Raw genomic sequence first — 23,190 nt, 5'->3', positions numbered from 1 at the left:
CGTCGGCTCTTCCTATAAACCACGTTATGATGTCTAAGAACACGCATTCCTTCATCAATGCTGCCATAGCTTGGCGCATAATGCACCTATATCCTGCAAGCAATACTCTTCTGTGAAAACTTCACACTATTTCCTTTTTATTATTATTTTTTGTAAATATAGACAAGAACACGAAAGAAATTTGGGTGCTGCCATCTGTTGAAAGCGCAGAGAAGCACAACTTTCGTGCTGCCACGCGATGCGACACGACACAGTGCTCATACGGGAATAGACGGCACTTTGTAAACACTGCACGACGCCGTAATTAAATATGTAATTATCAGTGATCGATTTTATTATCCTGCGACTTTCAGCGAGGCCACTGTGCCCACTGGCGATGGCTTTTGAATGCTGCTTTTTCACCATGTGGCAAATGCCTCCATTGAGTGTATTAACTTCACATGCACTTTTCTCAAACCACGTGTTGTAAAAACTCAGCGAAACGATGAGGTAGGTTTCTATAATGCAACGAGCATTGCTACAGGTTGTTCGTCTGCATGACTACCCTTTGTGTGGCAATGCGGTAATACGTGTACAGATAACAGGTCTGATAATACGGTTTTGTCAAGCCACTATCTAAAACCCTCCGAGGCTGGCACTTGTTGTGAGCCACGAATTACAAATGTGCTTAACCCTGCTGTTACGAAATCCGGGGTACACGATAATTCAGGGAAACCTCACGAAGCTTTACCTACTTGAGCACTCGAGCTACAAATGGAAGCAAGGTGATTCCAACGACCAAAATGGGCTCATGCCGGATCGTCCCACTCGACCAGATTCATTGGCTTCTATCTGTAATACTGTAAGCCATCGCGCTATTAAATATCACCCCGACTACATAGATCAATGCTGCTAACATGCAAACACAGAAAACTAACGCTGTGGCCTAGTCGCCCTTACAACCTGAGTCGCTTTGGGATGTTAAACCCCGTAACCAAAAAGAAACGCAAACAAACAAACAAACAAACAAACAAACAAACAAACAAACAAACAAACAAACAAACAAACAAACAAACAAACAAACAAACAAACAAATTAGTTCTTGTACTTGCAGGAAGATCACAATGCCATGTTTAAGCATTTTCTGAGGTTACAAAGCCCGCTTTGAGTGCATGGCGTGAAGGTACTTAGTACCGTTTTGTGAGCCCGACAAAAGATGGCGCCTGACGCCTGGGTTTGAGAACAAGCGCTCCCCGGTCCTGGTGCCAGAGTGTCACATTCTGGTCTAGAGTGAAGCCTCAAAGTGGGAACACAAGAGTATCCCTATGTAAAAAAGGAATGAATGTAGTACTATGCCACACAGAACGTTGTACCACAGGATGTAACGCTACAGGAATGTAACCACGCAGAAAGACTTTCCTGACCTCCATGGAGACAGACAATAAGCTGACTTGAGAAGCAAAAATTAAGTTAAGACTGAGTTCAGAAAATGACCGTTATCGATCTCTTGCAATAAAGAAATACGAACGCTGCTTGATAACGATGACATGTGAATCATAGTCACCAGAAAGAGTGCACTCTACAAAGACTCACTTTTGAAATCTCAGCGAGAGGGATCTAAGAGGAAAATGAGGAAAACAGACAAGCCAGTTTTTTAGAGCGCGCAACAAGAACTTGCTTCTGTTCAGGTCATTATTCATAACCACAATGGAATCCCGCACTTTTCCACGAAAAGCTTCAGTATATCATTGCATATGGCCATTTGAAATGGAGACCCCGCGTTTATTAAGCCAGCAACGTACAGGAATTACAGTTATAAAGGAAAGGAGAAGGGACGAGCAAAGTGAGGAAGACTCGAGATGAGCGGCCACGATAAGTTTTCGTGCTCTTTGCTTTCCTCGGTGAGGTGAGACGAACGAAAAGTTGGAAGCAGTTCGTAAAGCTGGTCGTATGTCGCGAGTCATTAGTCACTAGCAGGAGTCATTTGCTGCTATGTGTGCAAGGCAGATATGAGTTCTATGAAACAGTTAAAGGCGCAATTTACTGATTCGAAGCAGTTCGAAGAAGTGGTATTCATCGCAGCCAATTTCGTCGAAATTCTGAAAGCTTCACCACGAATTTTCAAGAAAGCTTCCAGCCTTCCTTCGCCCCGCTCTACGTTTATGCACTACAGGCTACACTAGAAATTGTTCAGTTCTTTTGGACTTCAAGACTGTGCAGCAATATCAAGAAAAACAACTTTTTTTTTCATTCAGTCTCTACGTACAATGGAACTCATTGGTCAAACTCATCGTCATATGCGACAAACATTATTATCAGCACTTTTTGTGATTCGCGCAGTAAGAACGTCAAAAGGCAGTATTTCATTTATTGACTCAGATATTTTAATTTTCCGGCGAACTTCACTGAGCTCGCATTTACATATGAAGCCTTCAGGCGATCAATTCTCTTTAGCTCTATAGGCAGCGCGGCTTGCAGAAGACGAGGCGTCCACAGAAAGCCTGCCATGAGCCGAATGTTGAGAGTAGTAGTATATTTGATCAGGTTCCGTATAGCCTGGCGCTGGAAGCTCGTTCTTGGTGTATGTTTCTTTTTTGTTTACTATGCATATCGCAATAATGCCAAGCACGAAGACCTTTATTTATTCGCAGTTGAATAAACTACTGTCGTTGTTATTTAAAATACTCTTCTTCTCAATACGAAAAAGTTAGTATTGAGAGTAGGATACTCGAACAGGTTCCGTATAACTTGCCATTGGAAGCTCGCTGTTACTGCAAGTTCCTTTCTTACTTGCTATGCACCTCATAATAGCGCGCAGCAGGAAGCTCTTTACATATCCGCAGTTACTGAAACTCCAGTCTTGGTTATTTAAACTACGCTTTCTTTTCACACGCCAATGTTAGGCAACTTAGTTTTTGATCTACCCGCCGAATCGATAAGTCTGCTTCTTTTAGACAGCCATCTTCCTCCTGACAGATGCCAGCATTGATTAGTAGTTTTTTTCAGGTTAAGGACTATATTCTCAGTGTTTACCCACCACGCTCTCCAAGCAGTGAATCTCTCTCTCTCTCTCTCTCACACTCCCACACTCACATGCAAACGCACACGCGCACGCACGCACGCACGCACGCACGCACGCCCACACACACACACACACACACACACACACACACACACACACACACACACACACACACACACACACACACACACACACACACACACACACACACACGCGCGCGCGCGCGCGCGCGCGCACACACACACACACACGCACGCACGCACGCACACGCACACACACACACACACACACACACACACACACACACACACACACACACACACACACACACACACACACACACACACAGAGCTATCACAGAAAATCTGCATATCACTCTGCACTCACGATCTCTCACTTATGCAAAATCGTGTTTCGTGTTCGCTCACACGCTCGTAAAAGGGCTTGCTTCTTTGCTGTTCTATGAATGCAGCCAGGCGTGCAACTTCGTGTTTCGTATTTGTTTTCACAATGATCAACCTCGTTCAGCTGTTCGCTCATGAAATGAGGCCTTCCAGAATTCAAGCTGCTGCTTACCTGCTATTGGCGGTAAGCACGTTGTCAAGGCAAAAAAAAATTGTCACGTTGTGAAGGCAAAATCAAACTACATTTTCGGGTACTCTCGGAGCTTCGCATGCAACTTTCAAGAAAAAGAAGAGCAAACGCCCTGCATATATTGATATAAACTAGCGGAGATCGTCGAGTAGTTCGTCGTAAGCGGCGAAGAAATGAACATTCAATAAACAATAAACAAAGTTGTAGCTAGAGACAGGAAAGGAGCACAAGAAAGAAGTATGAAATGGAGCTGGAAAGAAGGAGCGGTGAGGGAGGAAGGTGCACAAAAATAGGAAGCTTGTGGGTATTTGTATTCGACATCTGTGTGCGTGAGAAAGAAATAAAAAAAAACGTTTGGCAAAAAACGTAATTCTTGACACTCAAGAGCATCGATTAAAGTGAACCTGGTTCTGGTTAAGGCTAGCGAAATAAGCTCTTTCTCTCTGGATTAGGGCAGTGTCCCGGAAGGAAGACGCGCCATCCACAATGCAGGAACCACATTAACAAATTTGTGAATTTGATTGTTGAGTAGCCGACGCAATTATTTACGCATTAATTTCATACAAACAAACACCCAGGGGAGCGGCCGTGAGGTCCGCCGTAAACGATGGCTCTGGATTCTTTTCGACCTTTCAAGATCCTTTAGTATGCACCAAAATGTCTATGTTGGAGCGTTTTCACGTTTCGCCTCCAGCGAAATTCAGCTGCGGAGCCACGATAGAATCCGTAATCACGTGTTTAGTCGGATAAACGCCATAATTGGGGACGCAGTCTATTGAGGAACCGATCTGAAACCGTCTTCCTTGCTACCGTGCCTCATCGATGTAGCGGCGCGATACGACACCACCGGCTTTGTCGATTCAGCCCCTAGTCAGCCGAAATCAGATCTCACAACGGACTACATGTGGCTACGTGAAGAAACTGACACTTTGAGGGGTCTTACTTCCTTTGATATTCATAATTACTGAGAACGAAATTATTAGTTCATGGGGCCAGCCACTTCCAGTTACAACCCTTCCAAGCTCGCAAGTGTAGCAAGATGGTTGTTTTGGGGCTTCGGCCCAACCCGAACTATATGACGGACGCTAAGAATTTAGCTTGCATTAGTGGATTTTCGACTGATGCACTGAGTTGCACTTTCAGGTGCTTCTGTTAGGCGCCGCACAGATGTTACGTTCTGCAACTCGGTCTCTTCACCGCATTCAAAAACAGACTAACTGGGCAGACGTCCTGGGCCCCGTGGAGAGACGTTACGAACATCGTCCAGTCAGCAGCTTGACAGCGCTGTCGCTCCTTTCGCGTAACGCCGCAGTTCCATCGGCACAGTACGAACAGTGCTCATGCATTGGTTGCCGCATCTTTTCGCTTTCAGAATATCCTGTCAGCAGAACCCCCAGCGTGATCGTTTTTAAGCAACGTCATTGTCAGACCTCCCTTATCAAACGTTTATTGTGGGCCATGAGTCCTCGAAATGTCGCTCAAAAGCAGCTGCAAGTGGCGTCGTCTCAATCGGTTTCGATTTTCTGCCACTTACTCATGTCGCCAGGGTGAAAGCAAGGGAACGAAGGTTTAAGTAAGGGAGAAATTTGCGCATGAGGCACTCCATCACTTGAAGCAGCTGTTCGTGACGATTTCTCTCGGCGGATAGGCATTAAAGGAAAAAAAATGCGTAAAAAAATGGTTGTACAAGTGTTGAACCATGGAAGCTGTTCTTGTCTCCTACCTTCTTGTTTTCGCGTGACAAAGAAAATTGCATTCACGCCGAGGGATTCAGGTATTGTAATCTGTAAAGTGCCACCTCCTTGAGTGGCGTAATTTCTGACGAAAATCTGGCGCTTTCGTTTCCTTGCTTGCGTGACACTAGGTTGTTTTTATTAACGTCACCATAACGCTATCCTGTTAGAATGAGGGGAAAGGTGTGAGGGTAGTCATAGTGTAAGCATAAAACTTCTTCGTTCAAACTAGTGGTCAACAAACTGTGACATGTGTTATGAGAAAAGAAAATATCGCGACAATCGTGACAGCCGCAAAGTAAATGACGAAAGAGGGAATAAAGAAATTCATCCCACTTTCATTGTGAAAAAAAAAGTGATAAGTTGGAAGGCTGTCCTTCAAAGAGAATTCCAACACAGTTGATGTTGTACGGTGTCTATATGTAGTACAAGACGCCATATGCTGCTGACGCTCAATGCTTATGTGTGCCAGTGACGTTCATTCAGTATTCTTGACGGCAGTTCTTTGTAAGCGTCACGGGAAGTTTATTTGCAAGCCCTTGAAGGACACTTACAATGAGGTTTGGGCAGCGCTTGAGCTCAAACCAGAGGAGCTGCTCCTGCAAGTCGCTCTTTTCTGTCAACTGATTTTACATACACTGCGGGCTCATATATGGTTTCAGGTATTATTTCAGATACACCGAGCTGATAAAAAAAAGATGCACCTTTGGAGACTCTTTCATCTTTCACAAGTGGCATCAGAAGGCTGACGGCTTGCCGGAGAAGAGAGGCTCTTTCAAGACACTTGACGTCTGGATACGTTTTCGGGTTCCCCATTGAAGAACAAGTCGTTGCGCATAAACAGCGGTAACCTACCAGTTTTCAGCATTAAGATCGGCTTTTGCGCTGTTCTTAGAGTTGATTTCATTTCGTACTGAAATTTACAGCACTGGATATTGAGTTTTCACTGTCTATTGTCTTTTCTGGACGCATTTCTCGACAGGGTAAGCAAAAAATCTGAAAAAAAAAATCAATTTTTAGTTTTTTTCTAAATATGCAAGTACATTCTTTTCTGCATCATTTGATGTATCACACTTCGTTCTGTGCAATTTATATCAACCTGAAAAAGCTATCTGAAAGCAAAGCTGTCAGCGACACAGCCCTTTTTACGAAAACTAAACAACACGAAATGTTCCTAATTTTTGCCGAACGAGAAAGCTCTCTGGCAACCATCCTAGCTCTGTGGCAATCATACAGAACCCAAACGAGTCCTTCAACAATGTCGTATGGGAGCGTGCTCCAAAAAATGTCTTTGTGGGCATACAGACATTGAAGATTGCTACATCAGATGCTGTTCTGACCTTCAATGATGGTGCCATCGCAAGAACTAAGGCTCGTGAGGCATGCGGACTACGTCTAGGCAGCAACACTGTCCGCTGGCTGAAGCAAGTCTATCGGCGTCGAGTTTACTCCCCTGATCGAGCTACGCAGCAAGTGACAAAACAGGCACGAGAAGCTAAACGGCAGGAAAAGAAGCGCCACGCTGGCCTAGATGACGACTGCGCAGCTGGTGCCTACGGAATAAATTGGCCAAAATAAGTTGTCTAAGTCGAATTCTTGGGATTGAAGGTTTTGTTTACTTTAAACTCAGTTTTCTCACAACAAGATTTTTTGTTACGTCGGTACCATTATTTTCGAAAGGACAATAGACATCAAGCTGATGTTTTCTGTGCATACAGTACATATACGTGGCAGTTTACTTTACCAAAATTATCAGCGTACAAATAGCATTGTTTATTTTAAAACAAAAATATGTAGAAAATTTGGTCAAATTAGTGTGTAGAAAGTAAAAAATTCACTAATAATTTGATTTCTCTTATACTAAAATAACTTTCGTACAGTGGCTAGAAAATGAAATTATGAACAAAATGAAGTAAATATCTTGCCGTTGTCTTTATTAGTTGCTGAGAAAAGTGCGCCACAATATGCCCCAAAATACATGGGAAAGATGGGGCTTACCCTGTCCCCTTAACGGTAATTAAGCAGAGCAGTAGTTCGTACTTTAATTCTTTATGCGTGAACTAGGCCGACTTATGTGAAACCTCAAGAATCTACAGCAGATCATTTTGGCCGGTAAAGTGAGCTACTATGTTTCAGGTATTCTTTAGCAGTCATCAGAGAGCTTCAATGGTAATGAGACAGGCAGCGGTGAGAGGCAGGCGGTATCTTCCGGGTTTAATATGAAAAGAGCCAAAAGAAATTTTTGTTCTTTGTATGAGGCTGGGGCTTAAGGACATATGTAAAATTGTGCAGAAAAATCAATTCTTGATTTTGCACTAAAAATCTTCGGAATTCCTTGAGAAGATATCCTAAAAATAGTAGGCTCATATGAATAAAGCAAGATATTTACAAATGGTGCCGACTACAGCAATTTGTTGCTTAAATGCGGCGTGACTTGAGGCTTGAATCTTTTGCGCAGCTGCTTTCTTGTTTCAAGGGCAGGGGAAAAAGCCCCAGGAGCGTGTTCTCTCTCCATAAATTGAAGAGAACATACTGGAAAAATGTTTCACTTTTAAATAGTTTAGTTCTTGGGACACTGACACTGTCTGTTACAGCAGGCGCCATCAGTTTCCCCGCCAGCTGCTGTGCAGACTTGTTTTTGGAGTCTGAGAATGCTGGCAGCTGCTTTCAACTTCCCAAATGCTTTGCGAAAACAGCCCTGTCTCGTTTCTGTGTCAGTCTGCGAAAGAAGAGCATGTTTTGAGCAAACCAGTATGCCTCACCATATGGATTTTGTAATGCGACGCTGAACCGCACCCAGCATCTCCATAACAAGGAGAGATTTTAGGACCTCTGCCGGAAGCAAGGAGAGGAGATAGATGAAAGAATGGGCCAAAAAAAGGCTTTGTAAGGCTGATAAAAAATGGCGATGAACAGTTTACACTCGTGGAATTTAGGATTATTATTGCGCGACAAAACCTTCAACATTACGTTCAAAGACACTGTTTTTGTCCATTGAAGGAAAATTTCCTCTTCAAGCAATGAATGATTCGTCTGTATTTTTCACTCCGGTTTTTACTGCAAGCCCGGCGCACTTACTGAACTGAAACAAATAATTGTATTTGGTTGAAAACTATTAAGTTTGTAAAAAATGTGCTTTGCAGGCGAACAAAAAACTGAATCAATTAGAATTACAAATGTATTTTGAAACAACAATAAAAGCAATTATCATAATTTCATTTCAGAAGAAGATCCACATTATGGGGAACCACTGGGACAAGTATGACTGTCTGAGTTTCTAAAGACAGCTGAGAAGTTCTCAAAGTGAACGTAAAATATTCATAAACTTATTTATATATAACCTCAGTACGTTTCAAAGACACTTACTGCAACTTTTTAGGCGGAGCGTTGAAACCGATTCTAAGAGGCGCGCCAAACTTCAGTTTGTTTCCTTGACCGGGAACAGAAGTATTGACAATACAAATTGAGTCCAATTTGCTCTGAAAAACAAGCTTTTAAATTAATACAGAAATGACAATTCATTTGCAAACAAGGACTTGGGTTGCAGTCTGCTGTCCTGACATCAAGTGGCTGGCTTGCTGTAATTAGCGTAGTCAATTTGTGCAAGGCAAGCCGCCTGCTAAGATCGTTTCTCCAGATATTCAGTGAATCTGAACACCGCGCTAGAAACTTGAGCCTAGCTGGAATTTTATAGTCGCGGGCGAGAGGAGGTGTTTCTGGCACCCTTAACTACAAGTGTGACCTAAAAGAAATTTATCGCTCAAAAACCATTAAACATTTTTGCGCCCACACGACAGATGCACAGAGCACACCTTAGTGTTTTTAGGTGCAGTAGCACAGCGAAGATAAACTGTTAAGCATGGCAATAATACATAGCTGATCAGAAAGCTTTAATGGAGTTGATTTTAATGCAGTTTATTTTCCAGAGAAGTAGCTGGAGTGCCTCCCGGGCTAAACGTCCCAGAAGCACCTTTGCTGATGCCCAGAAGACCATTACATGGCAGTAGCAATTAACAGGAATAGATTTAAAATAAATACAGCACCAATAATTACAAAATTAGATATCAAGTTGATACATGAATGCAATTCATTAAAGAGATACGACATTTACAAAATGTCTTAAACATCCCACATTAAAACACGTCTCAAGAACAACACATCAAAACTTACACAGTTTTCAGAAATACAGTACAACACAGAAGACAGTAACAAAGTGAGCAGAAGAAAGTCTAATCCGAAGGTCATATTTATAATGAAACTGACCTCAAACCCCTTGGGTTGAATCTTAATGTGTGTACGAATTTGTTTAGTTTAGCTTGTTTAGATCTCTTTACCTCGAGTTTAGCTCGAGTGGCCCTATTTAAATACATAAAAACGGAAAAGCTTTTCCCAGTTGCTACTGAATCAATTGCATGAAATCTGACGCATTCAAAAGCAACACTGAACTTTTTCCGGCTGTTTGAGCCTCCTTTATTTAGGCGCTGCTTGTTTTCGAATACACTGCGACATACCACAATTATTAAAATTTCATAATTTTTTTTATGCATCTCTTTAGCTCTTCCAAGAAAAATATACCAATGTGGCGCAGTAAAGTGCCCTTGTTCAACTGTTGAAATCGTATTCAGCTGAAAAGTTAGTTTGCTATCAGCAGTTACATTTCGGTAAAAATTAAAATTCTGCCTGCCCTGTACGCTAATGAAAAAAATTATATCACGCGATGTGGTATTACGTCACCCTTATTTAAATGCTGCAGCATGTGTCGCTTGCAAAACATTGCCATCTGTTTTCGTTTTAGAACTACAAGTTTACAAAAGCGTAATGTCAAAAGACTGAAGCTTCACAATTTCCGTAACTACCTTGTTTATTATTAAAATCCTTGTGCTTCATTCAATTAGTTGTTACAGTATTTCTCTATTAAATCCAACGATATCGATTGAAGTTGCTGCAGTGAGTTTTGTTGCGACATGGTTGCTTGATAACACGTGATATGAGCAGATTAATCGCAGCTGAACGGCGATGTAATGCTCCCTCTCTGCAACATCCCACACGCACACTTTACATACATGCCACGTGTACTCTACTTCGCGCATCTCGGCGAAGTGGTTAGGCGGCTTTTGCATGCAAAACTAATGAAGTGGAGTGATCTGGCCGAATGAAAGAGCGTTATTATGAACACTGCGTATTAAGTATAGCTCCTCGGGCCGTATTATACAAGCTGTTCATTTTAAAACGGCCACTTCGCCTCCGTCTGGTCCTCTGTCATGGGTCATTCAGATATACTCGCGGCTTTCAAGCGTCTATGAAAATCGACTCGACGATTGGGTACAAGGCGACCAGGCGTGACCTTTGGCTGCATATCGCAGCCTGTCGCCTGCTATTGACAGAGCGCCGCGATGCACCCCATCAGTGGCTGCATATCGCAGTCAATGTCAGGTAATGGTGAGGTTGGGTTGCCAGCCACCCAATGGCCGGTCTCTTTCCGCAGACGCGTGAAAGCCGCAGGTATATGTGAGTGACCAGTGACAGAGGACCGGACGGACGTGAAGTGGTCATTTTAAAATGAACAGCCTATAAATACGGCCCCTTGGCCACTTTCCGCGAGTTATTTTCGTACTGACATTGCCTCTGGGCGTCCTTCTTTGAACTCGCGGGCTAGAATTCCAAAGGATGCGCTTCAGTGCTTTTAAACGCACCATTCGGGCGAGTTCTCGTACGGTATTGAGGAGAAGATTGACTTTATGATCCGAGGATAACACATCATGGGCCGTTGGAACTACCCCCACCAGAGCCACGCATTCTCCAGGTTCGCGAGTAATTGATTGACCACTACCACTGCAACTTTTCAGCGGGCTCATTCAGAGAAACGGTGTTGCGGTCTGCGCTCAAGTCAGTGTTTGTGTTACCACAAGCATTACCACGGTATCTTCTGCCACCGGCTTACTCTTCGCAAGCAACAAACAAGTGGTGGTACCCAGAAAGCGCAGTTCAAATAAACGAAGTTTAAAAGTTTGAGAAAGAATTTCGTATACAACGAACTACGTTTAAAGCATCGCGACACCCAATGGCACTAGCTTAGCAACCACCCTCGAAATAAACGCGGAGGCTCAGAAAGCGCAGAAATGCTTCTCTTCGATGATGCTCTCTCCCGCCGTCTGGCGCTCCCCTACCTGCCTCCACATTTCTGGGAAAAGCGTAAATAACGGCGAACTGCGAACGCCCTGTTCGTTTTGACAGCAACCTTCGTAGCACAAGAATTATCAGTCCACGGCTGAGCTGATTTCGCCACCGAAAACGAGACAAGAACAAATGGATTCGACCATAAATTTCTGCACGTGAGCAAAACAGAAAACAAATGAAAAGAAAGAGGTGCCACCGTCTTGAGTTTCTTCGTGAACAGCGAAAATGTCATCTGGGAAACCGGAAACCGCAAGTAAAACGCGACAAGAAATTCTTCTTTGGGAAATGGAAGATTGATCGTTTCGGACGGAGTGAGACGTAGAAGTACGTGCAGCTACAGAATCTGAGGAACGATAAATCTGGGGAACTGGAGGGTAGCGTGTACGGGAGGAAGGGAAAAACGCCGATAGCACGGTATTACGATTCGTTCGCGAATGGCAGCTTTCAGGTATTTCAGCTTCTGGCACGCGAAAATAAAATCGATATGCACGATCTGGCTTGAAGCGCTGGCGAGAAATAAAATTAATGCATCCAAGTTTTTTCGATAGCAGTTTTTTGCTCCGTGCTCGGCCCATGTGTTACACTTTCTCCTTTACCTCTATATCTTTTAGGAATTAATAAATAAATTCGATTGAAGTAGCCTGCTCTTGTAACAGACCTGAGGTGAATGGTTTATAACATGGCTAAGATTGAGTTGAGCCCTCGCATAAAGCATTTGAATTTGAATCACCGCATAGCTGTAAGAATTGCATTTAAATGAGGAAAAGGCGCAATACTAAAAATAAAAACACCAGTAGAATAACTGAGCTCAGAAGAAATTCATGTTTCTTCCCGCATAACTGCAGAAACTGCCCGCTCGTCACCAATGTAGAAAGGAAAAGCCGCCTGAAAGGTAGCATCGGGAATCGCAAGAGGAGAAATTCCTGACAGTGCGCATCCGGCTTCGCCTGTTTACAGGCCTGCGCAGACAAAAACCGCATCGCAGCGAATTTTTCTCTCCCTCGCGCCCGCCCAGGATCTCTCTGAAAACATTTCTTTTTGATAACGTTATTTATTGCCTCGGGGCATAAAGGGAGTTGGGAAGGTGGACAGAAAGTGGAAAAAGAGGTGGAAAAAGTGGGGGCGTTAAATGAATGAGAAAAGGCGGGCTGACCTAATGAAGGCAAGGAGGCCGTGGTAATGTGGCCTCTGCGTCCGAGCAATATATGAGGACGGGTTGTTCGGCGGGAGAACCGCTGCTGCCAGGTGCCAATTTCTCGTTGGCTTCAGCGCCGGACAAATTCACTACAAGGGGTGAATATCAGCCTCGGTATTTTGCGAGTTGCAGACACGACACCCTGGGTTTGGGATATAAGTGATTTTTATGTAACGAGCGAATCATCGCTCAGCAAAACACGGGGAAAGTCTGTTCTTTTTCTGTCAAGAGATGTAACGGCATTTCTCTCGATAGGCTTTGCTATAGTAAAAGAATCCATGGGCACTAAAAAAAAAAAGGCGAGGGGGGGGGGGAGGCATTTTCGTCAAAACATTCAAGATGTACGGTCCAACCTTATGCTTTGTGAATGCAGCGCTAAGTAACCTTAGAACAGTACAATAGGCCCATGCAAGGTCTGTAACTAGCTCTGAGTGGTCGTCCAACCGGGAATCCTGAGCCTTAAAATTTAAGCAGAAACCTAGATTACAAATCGCTGTCCTTAAAAAGAGAATGCATAACTTAGAAAGTGCAATATACATGTAATTGAAAAAGATGGAAACGAAAACCAACTTAATACTTGCAAAACTGGATACAGCTTAAAAGAGGGATCAGAGAGGTTGCGAAATTTATAATTTTATCAACTGTAAGGCTCTCCTCACAGAGCAAGAGCACCCACCGACTCGTCGAAAGGGAAAAGCCCCGCCCACATATCTACGGCTTACGTCGCCGAGTTTTTAGTCACAATGCTGTTGTCCACTAATAATTGTAACTGAAACGCCATTGAAACCGCTAACGTTGGAATAAGACCGAGAGCGGACTAAGAGGCTACGCCGAATAAGTTTCAAGCACTAGCTCATTCTCAAGAAAAAGAAAATCGAAAATGAGAGCGAACGGCAAACTGAAGCGAAAGAGGCAAAACAACAAAATAGAAACACGCATGTTGGCGACAACGGAAAAAAATTGTAGGACGGAATAACCTCACAGAGGCTTTGTCATTCAAATGTCATCAATTTGTATGATATCTTATGACATTTGTATGACAAATGTACGATTCTGCAAAAATGAATTGTATTTGTGTGACAATTGCATGAAAATTGTAGAATGACAAATCATACGAGGTTATTACATCATAGAGCTTTCTTCACTAGGAAGGCTGTCTGTTTCATGATATTCGAATAGCGCAATTAAGAATTTTCAAACGAAAGCAACAACCATGAAGGAAATTTGCAGTATAACTCTTGCTATGCGTGGGCTAAACATCTTCAGCTATTCATGCGTGAGGTTTATCTTGAGGTGCCAGCACCATGCACACACGGACGCGAAAAGTCGGGATAGAGTTCACACCCGCCAAGAGGGTGCTCTGGACCTGCTCATCGATGGATCGAGTGGCTCATGCCCAACATCAGCGAACAAAAATTTTGAATAATGAAATATTCTAAGGTATTGTCACGGAAATATTCAAGGTAATGATAAGATCTTCCGATGGGTATCAAAACCTTTCTTTTGGAGTGCTTTCTTTTGGAACAGTTAAGGCTGCCAGAGGAAACAAATGAACGCTTTTGACGACAGCAAAAATATTAACAGCAGAAGAGTTCAAGCCTGCCGACAGGAGATCTGCGGATATCATTATTGTCATAGTGAAATATTACAATATATGGAAAAATTGCGTTCATAAGCTGGTTCCCATTCAAAAATGTTTTTGTCCAGAATTGTGTGGTATGACGCTCTCTGTGCATTTGCTTATCGAGTACTCACTCGATCTCGGTTCTTGTCCCCAGGCACTCGCACATATGAATGCGAAAAACTGGATGGAGGAATGTAAATACAGTTGAATCACCTTTAAACGAAGTCGAAGGGTTTCGGCGATTCATTTGCTATAACTGTTGCTTCGGTGCAGCCTAGGCTACCTTGGTCGCAGCTGTCGGATGTGAAAGGGGCTTCCCCTTACAGTGTAGACCTAACGCAGTGCAGCTGGCTTTTAGTCTGCCGCCGATCTGCGTTTAGGCAGCTTTGAACACGCACACAGCCTTCAACACATGTCAGTCTTCAACAAGTCTTCAGCACGTCCAGCCTCCAATACACGGACCGAGTCGACGCGGCCGAATTAGGTGCATTACCGAACATACCACCCTCGCCGACGGGCGCACGTTGTTTTTTTTTTCCTTGGCGTCTGAAAGCAAGCCTCGAAGTAACAATGTCGTAGAGGACAGGATGAGAGCTATTTAGAATATTTATCCATCCTTTATCGGCGCTGAAGCCGAAGTGAGCCGTGGTGAAAATGCGCGCGGCGGCGATTTAGTCGTGAGAGCCCATTTTGGCTTACTTTGAGAACGCTGGTTTGGTTTGAGAACGCTGATTACAACACTTCACAGCATAACAGCAGCGTATAAAGGGGAAGGAGTACGTCAGATTGAAGGCCTGCGAGGGATGATTTGGAAATTTGCGAAATGAATGACTGCTTTCGGCACAGATGTCCCTTTTACACTGTCGCATCGCGGGCGATGAAATTAGCGATAGTTTCTCTCTTGCCGAAGATTATAGGCAGAGTGCTCGGAGCTATGTCAAAATCCTTCTCTCTATAGTACATTTCGTGCATGACGCAACTCCTTTAGGAATGAACGCGTTCTGGTCTACGAAAATAGATTTACGCACTGGTTTTCTACCACTGCCACTAATCCTGACGTTGTGAAATCAGAGGTGCATCGATGCCGCCAAGCCGACCGATAACACTCTCAAACGGCGGCTAGTCAGCGAAAACTGAAACTAAATTGCGCAGGGCAACTGAGTAGAGTTACTGTATAAGTACCTAGAGTTGGGCGTAGGCCTGCCAAATTGCCGAGGAAGCATTCGAGTTATGCGGCAAAGCCGCACTTTGCATTTCCAGGAGACACTACATAGCGGGACTCGGACGGAGAAACCATCGCGCGATTACCTTCGGCAATCCCATTGCATGTCATTGCATGTTAATACTGATTCCGCTCTTTTGAAAGAGTGTTGGTTGCTTGTGCAACAAGATCGGTGAAAGTGCTGGTTGGAGTCTGGTACCGTCCAAATCATTCCAACCATTCCTTCATTGCTAACCATCTTAAAAGTATTACTTCGGCCATCCATAAATGCCCAACGAATATAGTTCACCGCCTTGGTAACTTTAATTCCCTTTATATAGATTCTGAAATTTTTCATCCCCATGTCACGTCGCAGCAGAGCTCATCAGCCTTACCTTGTACTACAATTTTTTTCAAGTAATAATTAGCCAACTCGTGGTTCTAACATTCTGGGTGTTATCTTCTGCAGTGGGCATGAAATGGTCATTGAAATCCTAAACCTCAACAGTTTTAGCGATCATAAGCTTAATCAATTACAACTAAATGTCAACATTTCGAAGCATCGCGTCTTCCCTCGGCTGGCTTGCATTTTTTTTGGGGTATTATAGTTTTTGCGGTTGTCAAAAACGTTCCCCATTGGTTTTCTCTGGTGATCCTAACTACTCGATGTGAGCGATGGAAAAGCGTTAAAATAAAGATTTTTCTACTCATCGTCAGCATGGACCATTACGTTGAATATTTCGATAACAGTACCTTACAATGTTTCAATATTCAAAATTTTTGCACTATGAATGCTGGACATGTTAGGATATTTAATTTTTTGTCCCCCAGATGATGCGGGCTAGGTGAAAGCCCTTGTTTCCGATGCACCAAACTTAGCCCTTGCACCAAACTTAGGTTCTGCTCTGAATATAAAAAAATGAAAAGAGTAGCCCTAGGGACAAAATTCTGGCAGATTTGAATGCTGCTCCCGGCAATAAATAAAATATATCCTGCAAAGTGACATCCTAAAAAAGCTGGAATGTTACTATCTCTACACAGCTGTTCCTGTCGCTGGAGGTACGCACTGCGATGTCGACCACGACAAGTTGCAGTTCCTTTTCTGTTAAGACTGCCACATGCACCTTCTAGAAGCTACTTGCGATGCTCCCTGATCTACATAATAACCCACCATCACAGCTTTAGCTTCATTTTCTTAGATCCAAATGACTATATATTGCTAATTAATGAGGCATTGCACATTCCACTTGGTTTCAGTACGCTTTGCTCCTTTCGGATGAACAAGCGTAATCTCCGAAATGTACCTCTCAACAGCATTCAGGTCAAACAATTTATGTTCGCCATTCCTTTTTATTTTTCGAGTCAATCGCTGTTCAGGCGAACTCAAGAGTAACCAAGACATGGACACATGCCGCAAGCACGTGAAAGGGTACTGCCGGCGAACTGTGCAGTTGCCCTTGCGAAATGATGCCCATTGCTCCCTGTGATGAATCACTCATGACGCTAATGGCGCATTGTGTCTCGCAGTGCGGCTATCTTGGACTCGATCAGCCGACAACGGGCGCGTTTCGACACCATGTACGCGGAGGTCCGGGATCGGTCCGCCCAAGTGGATGGCGTGACGCGGAAGCAAGAGGAGCGCTACACGCTGCGCCACTACTTCGGTGCATCCGAGCGCGACAGCCGGCCGCGAGACTACGCACCCGACGGCGGGTTTCTCTGCCCGTCGGAGATACTCTACGAGCGGCCGCGCAGAGCCCGCAACCACCTCGGTGTCTGGAAGGTCATCGTCAACATTGGCGAGTACCGCCAGACCATGCGCCTCGAGAAGTGTCTGTAAGTCTATTCCTACATTGACAACTTGCAGTCCCAATTTCGTAGATTAGTTGCGAAGCACTTGAATGATTGGAAGTTTCATGCCCAAAGCAGCCTGCGTTCGCCGAGAAAGGTGAGTTGAGAAATTACGGAAGTTGAGGGAACCCAACGAGAAAAACGGCACAAATGTGACCAAAACAGTGGAAAATGCTAATCGTCCCGTGGAAGAATCTCCATAATTGACTGCGCTGGGGAAATCTTTTCGGGTCAAGAGAAATGTTTCGTTTTCTTTGACTCGAATGACGTACCTAGCCGTTGAACTGGTTACAAATAATAGCAAAATTTATGTAAGGGTTTTAAGTGACCCATTAAAATAACTTTGGTGCTGTTAGTATTGTATTAATACATTAAGAGTTGTTTAGGAATTTTACGGTCTCTCAACACAGTGTACCGCACTACGAATAACGATATCGCATCTGCCGCATACGAGCTTTGTGTTTTCGTTAAGAATAACATGGCCACAACATCGGATGGAAGACCATAGTTTTCAATAAGCCTTTAGATCTGCAGTGCGTTTCGGATTATGTTTTATTAGTGTCTGTGTGTTTAGCAGACTCGACCGCAGTTGTAGTAACGATTATGACGATGAAGCTTAGAAAAATCAAACAAATAACAGTTGTCTCTTACGAACCAAAAAAGACGTGGATACGGCAACAGATCCATTTAGTGTTCACAAATTTAAGTCTGCCTGCATAGATAGTTTACTACATTCTTGTGACAAATAAACTACTTGAACTTAAAAGAGAGGTTTCATCAGCTAGAAAAGTTGAAAAGAAAGATACGTGGGTGTCGCCACTTCCTGCCGTCTTCTTAGGGAAGCTGTGGTGCGTCGAGACAAACCTTTTTTCGCTCACATCCCTGAGGCTAGGAAAAAGCGGCATTCATTTAGAAACGGAAATCACGGTGTTCTTTTCGGTTTGGACGGCACGACTTTGAAAAGAGTGGCGGAAAAATTCTCAAATATGCTTTTCAAAAATAAACTCACCTTTTGCTCCCGGAAAAACGGCAACATAACCATAAAGAGCCACGAAATCAACCTTTAGCCAAGACAAAAATTAAATACAGGTGTCCTCAGTGCGCCTTTAAACAAACGACAAGGGAAGCTGAGAATTTCAATGACAGTTAAGTACCAGACCATCGAACTACGCTTGCTACAAACGGAGTGGCTTGGGCATTGACTACTCTGATAGGTATGTCTGCGAGTAGGCCCAACCGCCGAAGGAACTTGGATTCTTCATTCTACACGTAGTTGGTGGCGTGGCCTATTATCGGCATATAACTTCAGTTTTTCCGATCGTTTCAGGGGCTGACGTTAACCTAGTTTCACCTGGTGACTAACAGTGGCTGCCGTTCTTGTTTCTGGCCACAGGCGACCGAACCGGCCGTGTTCGTACGTGCTGGAGAAGTATTCGAGCTCGTGCAGCCAAGTGTACAGCTACCAGCGGCTGCTCACTTTCGAGAAGGGAAAGGGCTTGCACATCGACATCTTCCGTGTGCCTTCCGGCTGCTCGTGCCACGTCAAGGGCTTCAGCCCTTTCCAGCGTCACGATGAGCCAATCACACCGGTTCGTCAGCAGCAGCCGTACGAGTACGACCGTACGACCTACACTAGTGCCACCAGTCTAGCAGCCGCCAAGGAGCCCAGCAGCGGAGGTAGACAGGTGAACAACACGCTCTGGATCATCTTGGGCAACGGAAAAGAGCTGGATCCGGAGACAAAGGTGGCTATCGCTTAAATAGTCGACCTTCGCTTTACAGGCATATAAAGAGGTCTGCAGTTTCAGGTACAGTTGAGTAATCGTAAGTTCTTGGCTGTCCAGCGTGCACACAGATGAAGGAGTACGAGAAAGGAGGAAACGGGTGCTTGAGAGATCAGTCGCACTGAATTCTCAGCTTCATAAAGAATTAAGAAACACAGTAGTCTAAACCGGCAATCAATGATGCGATTTCGATGTTGAGGTAAGTGCAGCAACCAGACTGTACTTACTGGCATGAACCCACCTTTCAGCAGCCAAAACGTTTATGCATGATAAAAAACTATCAGCACTGAAAACAGCTTGAAAGTACCGCAATGGCCACATGGACAAATGCTTACATGACATTGCCCAAAGATCTTGCCTGAGAGATCGATCGGTGATCGATATGGACTTTAGACGGGAACAAATGACTGCACTTTTCTCTTCGTATTGCTGTTACTGGCTTCATTCTTTTCATCTGCCCTGTTATGACGCATTATAAGTTTCTTCCTTCCGTTGTATATTCATCATCTGTCGAGAGAATTACAAATAGCCTTTTCAGGGTACAGCCAAGCCACGTGGCGTTGTGACATTCGGAAGCTTTTAAGACATCTTTGTTTTCCTTCATATCTGCGCTCGCTTTTGGTCAGGACCATATGAATGAGTTTTTTCTTATAACGCTCTCAGCAGTGGGCTCGAATACAGCAGTGTATTTCGGTGCGTTCTGTGCAGCAGAGCGAATTTCTATGGCGTTTTCAGTGAACTGCCTATACTTATCCATCTGTGGAACCGTACAGTCGTTCTTCAAGAGGGTTCCTGTTTGTCTTTGCGAAGCGCGCCATATTGTCAATGGAACAATCTGAAGCATGTTTGTAGAAAAAAAAGAACTGTAGACTTCTGTTTTCAGTGCCACTGCAATGTAAATAACTACCATTTTATGCGTTTCCTTCCATAAATTGATGAAACATCATCGCGAAAACTATTTTGCACCAGAAAGAGGAGCGACAACTTAATATGTTTTGTGTATCGCTGATGGCTTCGAAAGATTTGCTCGACATTACAGCGGTGGTGTGTACGCCATTTCTGTCATTCTATATGATCGCATTTTCATGCCGTTAAACTGCTTCGTAATATTGCACCATACAACTCAAGCCTGTACGCCACGGGATATATATGAATTAGGCTGCACATATTCCATCCTCCTGCTAAAGTAGGGGCAGTCGAATGAAATTGACAATTTTTTGACAGTAAATTATCACCTCAAGTAAGCGCACTTTAAAACAAAGATAAGAGCAAGCATGAAATTCTGTGACGTTTTAATAAATTTTTACCCTTGATCAGTCCATTACAGCGACACATTGACGGACGACGTATAATTTATGAAACAAATTGCATTCAATATATTAAAGGTCCATACGAAGATGTCATAGCACCGGAACAAAGCCCACAGTTTGGATTTTTTTGTAATGCCCCTATAGCCTACGATAAAGAATGAAATAGAGGCTCTTATTCTCCAAACTCTCTTCTCATCCTATATAAAGAACGGCGCTAATTTTGAACACAGATACAAGATAATTCCACATCAACGTCTTCTATAGATACGACTATAGTAGCACTGTACTTTCGTTGTTAACACCCTTGAGCGCTCCTATGATCAAAATAAAAAAGGAACGAAAAGTTCTGGCGTACTGTCCTGCTATTTATTGTTCCGTTCCCTTAGAGATTGGTTATACTAGAAGATTGCTAGGTACAAAGGCCTATTCCGGCGACTACGCCGGCTGCTTCAGGAACGTCAGAAACATGAGAGCAGGAATGCAATGCTCTCGAATAGCGAGAGATCAATATGCCCTTCTATAGGGCAACTTCTCGAATCCTAATGGACAGCCTGAGAAAAAGTGCGCAAATATTTAATAGGCCCCGCATACCATTTTTCTTTCGCCAGTGTACTGCATTTTCTTTCTGCTATCAGATGCGATATGACGTTTCCACAACACATAGCTTTGGCAGAGCAAGAGCGGGCACGAGAAATGACGCATTAGGTAGCTTCAGAATACGGGCACCCTGTAGATTAGTGGGATAGGGGAACAGCGGGGCGCCAGTGAGCATGCGCAGAGCAATAACGTCCCTCTGGCTATTGTCCTGCGTATGTCCGCTGGCGCCCCGCTATAACTCATCCCATTAACCAATATGGTCTCCCTATTCTTAAACTCTCTATTAGGCATGGAAACCCGTATTATCAAAATATATGGAAGAGTAGAGAGCACCAGTCGCTTTTAGAACAGACTAGAGTATGCGAATGTTTCTTTCATTCAAGAGCAGAGTCCAGGCGGCTCTTCGATATCGTGTAACAAATCAAGTGTGAGTGCGATCTTCTTTTGAAGACTGCGGGATAGCGTTACTTTGGCCTTCATTACCTGATATGTGCACGTGCGTCGCTTATTAGACGAAATTGGAAACGGCTGTGACTTCTTTGCCATATACAAGAGGTCCTCAATTTTTTTACCCTAAATACTTCATTTATTTAATTTTTAATGCTGGGCGTTTGTGTGCTAGCTGGCGTAATTTCAAATTAGAACTGATGTGTAACACACCATTATTTTTATCGCGTGTGAAGCAGAAATTACTTCCAAGGAGGGCAAGCCTTGAATGCACGAAGAATGTGTGAATCGAATTACCAAAAGAAGGTCACGTGGCTAAAGAAAAGGCAGATATTAGTTGCGCTGCAATTTCTATCGTCGTGACTGCGTGTCTGCTCTAAGAGCAAATTATAATTCCACGACGGCTCCCTTCTGTACTAAACACGGGCTTTGACATTCGGAGCTCATTTTCAGGTGATACGCTATCCAGCTGACGATGGACGATTTAAGTCTCAAAAAAAAAATCGCTTTGCATACGGGATAGGCTTCATGTTAAACCTTCATTTGTGAAATATGACACGTGTTGCTTTCAAAACGTCGACTGTCCCGCCTTTTTGACAAACACTCGTAACGTTTTACCGGAGAGTCGATCAAGATAACAATAAGATCAGCAGTGGGGTTTGCTAGGCTTGTTGGCGCATCATTTTTCATGGGTTGTTGATGGTTGTTTTGTCTTGTAGCTATCATATGAAAATAGAACCCAAGCGCTTTTCCCGTCCAGTTCTCTTATACTTGTCTTCACAAGCGCTATCAAAATTTAGGGTGGTATACCAACTAGCCCACTAGACAACTTTGTTAAAGCAATAGCCACAAAATACGCAAGAAAAATTATTCGAACCATGCCCTTCCCTAGATTGCTTTAGTGTGGCTCCGATGACTTCATATGTCACGCCTCAATCCTTCGCCACAGAATTAAGCCGCGAGAACCTGATAAGCGTAATGTGCCGGCTGCGTACACTGTAACGGCTGCACGCAGCCATCAACCTGCGTTGAGCGGAATATACGAGATGAATCACCTCAACAGAGCACTGAAAGAAGAGCCGATGACCTCCTTCTATTAATTCTTGCTCAGAACTGCAGGATTTAACTTATTCCATGATGTATAGTTAAGGTTTACAGATATCGTTGAAGTACCATTACAGTGCCGACGGTGCGCGCCCATCACCATTGTCGTAACAACCGGTCACACAAGCTGTGTTCCCCGCATCGCAGGAGCGACTCGTACAGCAGCTGAGGCAGTACCCGCAGCTAGCCGAGCAACTGCCGCAAGGGGAGGTGGTTCGCGAGCTGGTTAACGAGGCGGACGGGTACCAGAGGCCGTACGTGAGGCCCGAGCAGACGCGGCCTCCCAGTTACGGCGTCCACTACTCCGGCCAGAAGACCCGGGAGGAGAGGCCGCACCTGGTCAACTCCGGCGCAGTACCTCCCCGGTGGGCGCAGCAGGGTCCCGCCGTAGCAGCCGAGCCGCTCAAGTACGTGCAGCCGAACCGCATCCGCAGGCCACCGCCGCCCCCCAGCGACTACGAGACGGAAGAGGCCCTGCCACCGGGCGCTAGGCCCCGCTACTACCAGAAACCCTTCAAGGCGCCCGAGGAAGACGCGCTCTTCACAAGGTGAGACTGCCGCCGCGGAAAAAA

General features: G+C 44.2%; 1 protein-coding gene across 1 annotated transcript in view; it reads left to right on the top strand.

The window, feature by feature from the left end:
• LOC149351769 (uncharacterized) overlaps nt 1-23,190 on the top strand; it is a 45,461-nt gene that overhangs the window by 12,673 nt on the left and 9,598 nt on the right. The window contains exons 5-7 of the mRNA XM_089575644.1: nt 17,053-17,361; nt 18,770-19,121; nt 22,766-23,166. Coding sequence (XP_089431770.1) covers nt 17,053-17,361; nt 18,770-19,121; nt 22,766-23,166 — 1,062 coding nt within the window. The remainder of the gene's footprint in view (nt 1-17,052; nt 17,362-18,769; nt 19,122-22,765; nt 23,167-23,190) is intronic.

This window comes from Amblyomma mixtum, chromosome 3 (genome assembly GCF_055824585.1).
Source record: "Amblyomma mixtum isolate Tamu chromosome 3, ASM5582458v1, whole genome shotgun sequence".
Lineage (NCBI taxonomy): Eukaryota > Metazoa > Arthropoda > Arachnida > Ixodida > Ixodidae > Amblyomma > Amblyomma mixtum.
This window is presented reverse-complemented; position numbering and strand designations above follow the sequence as displayed.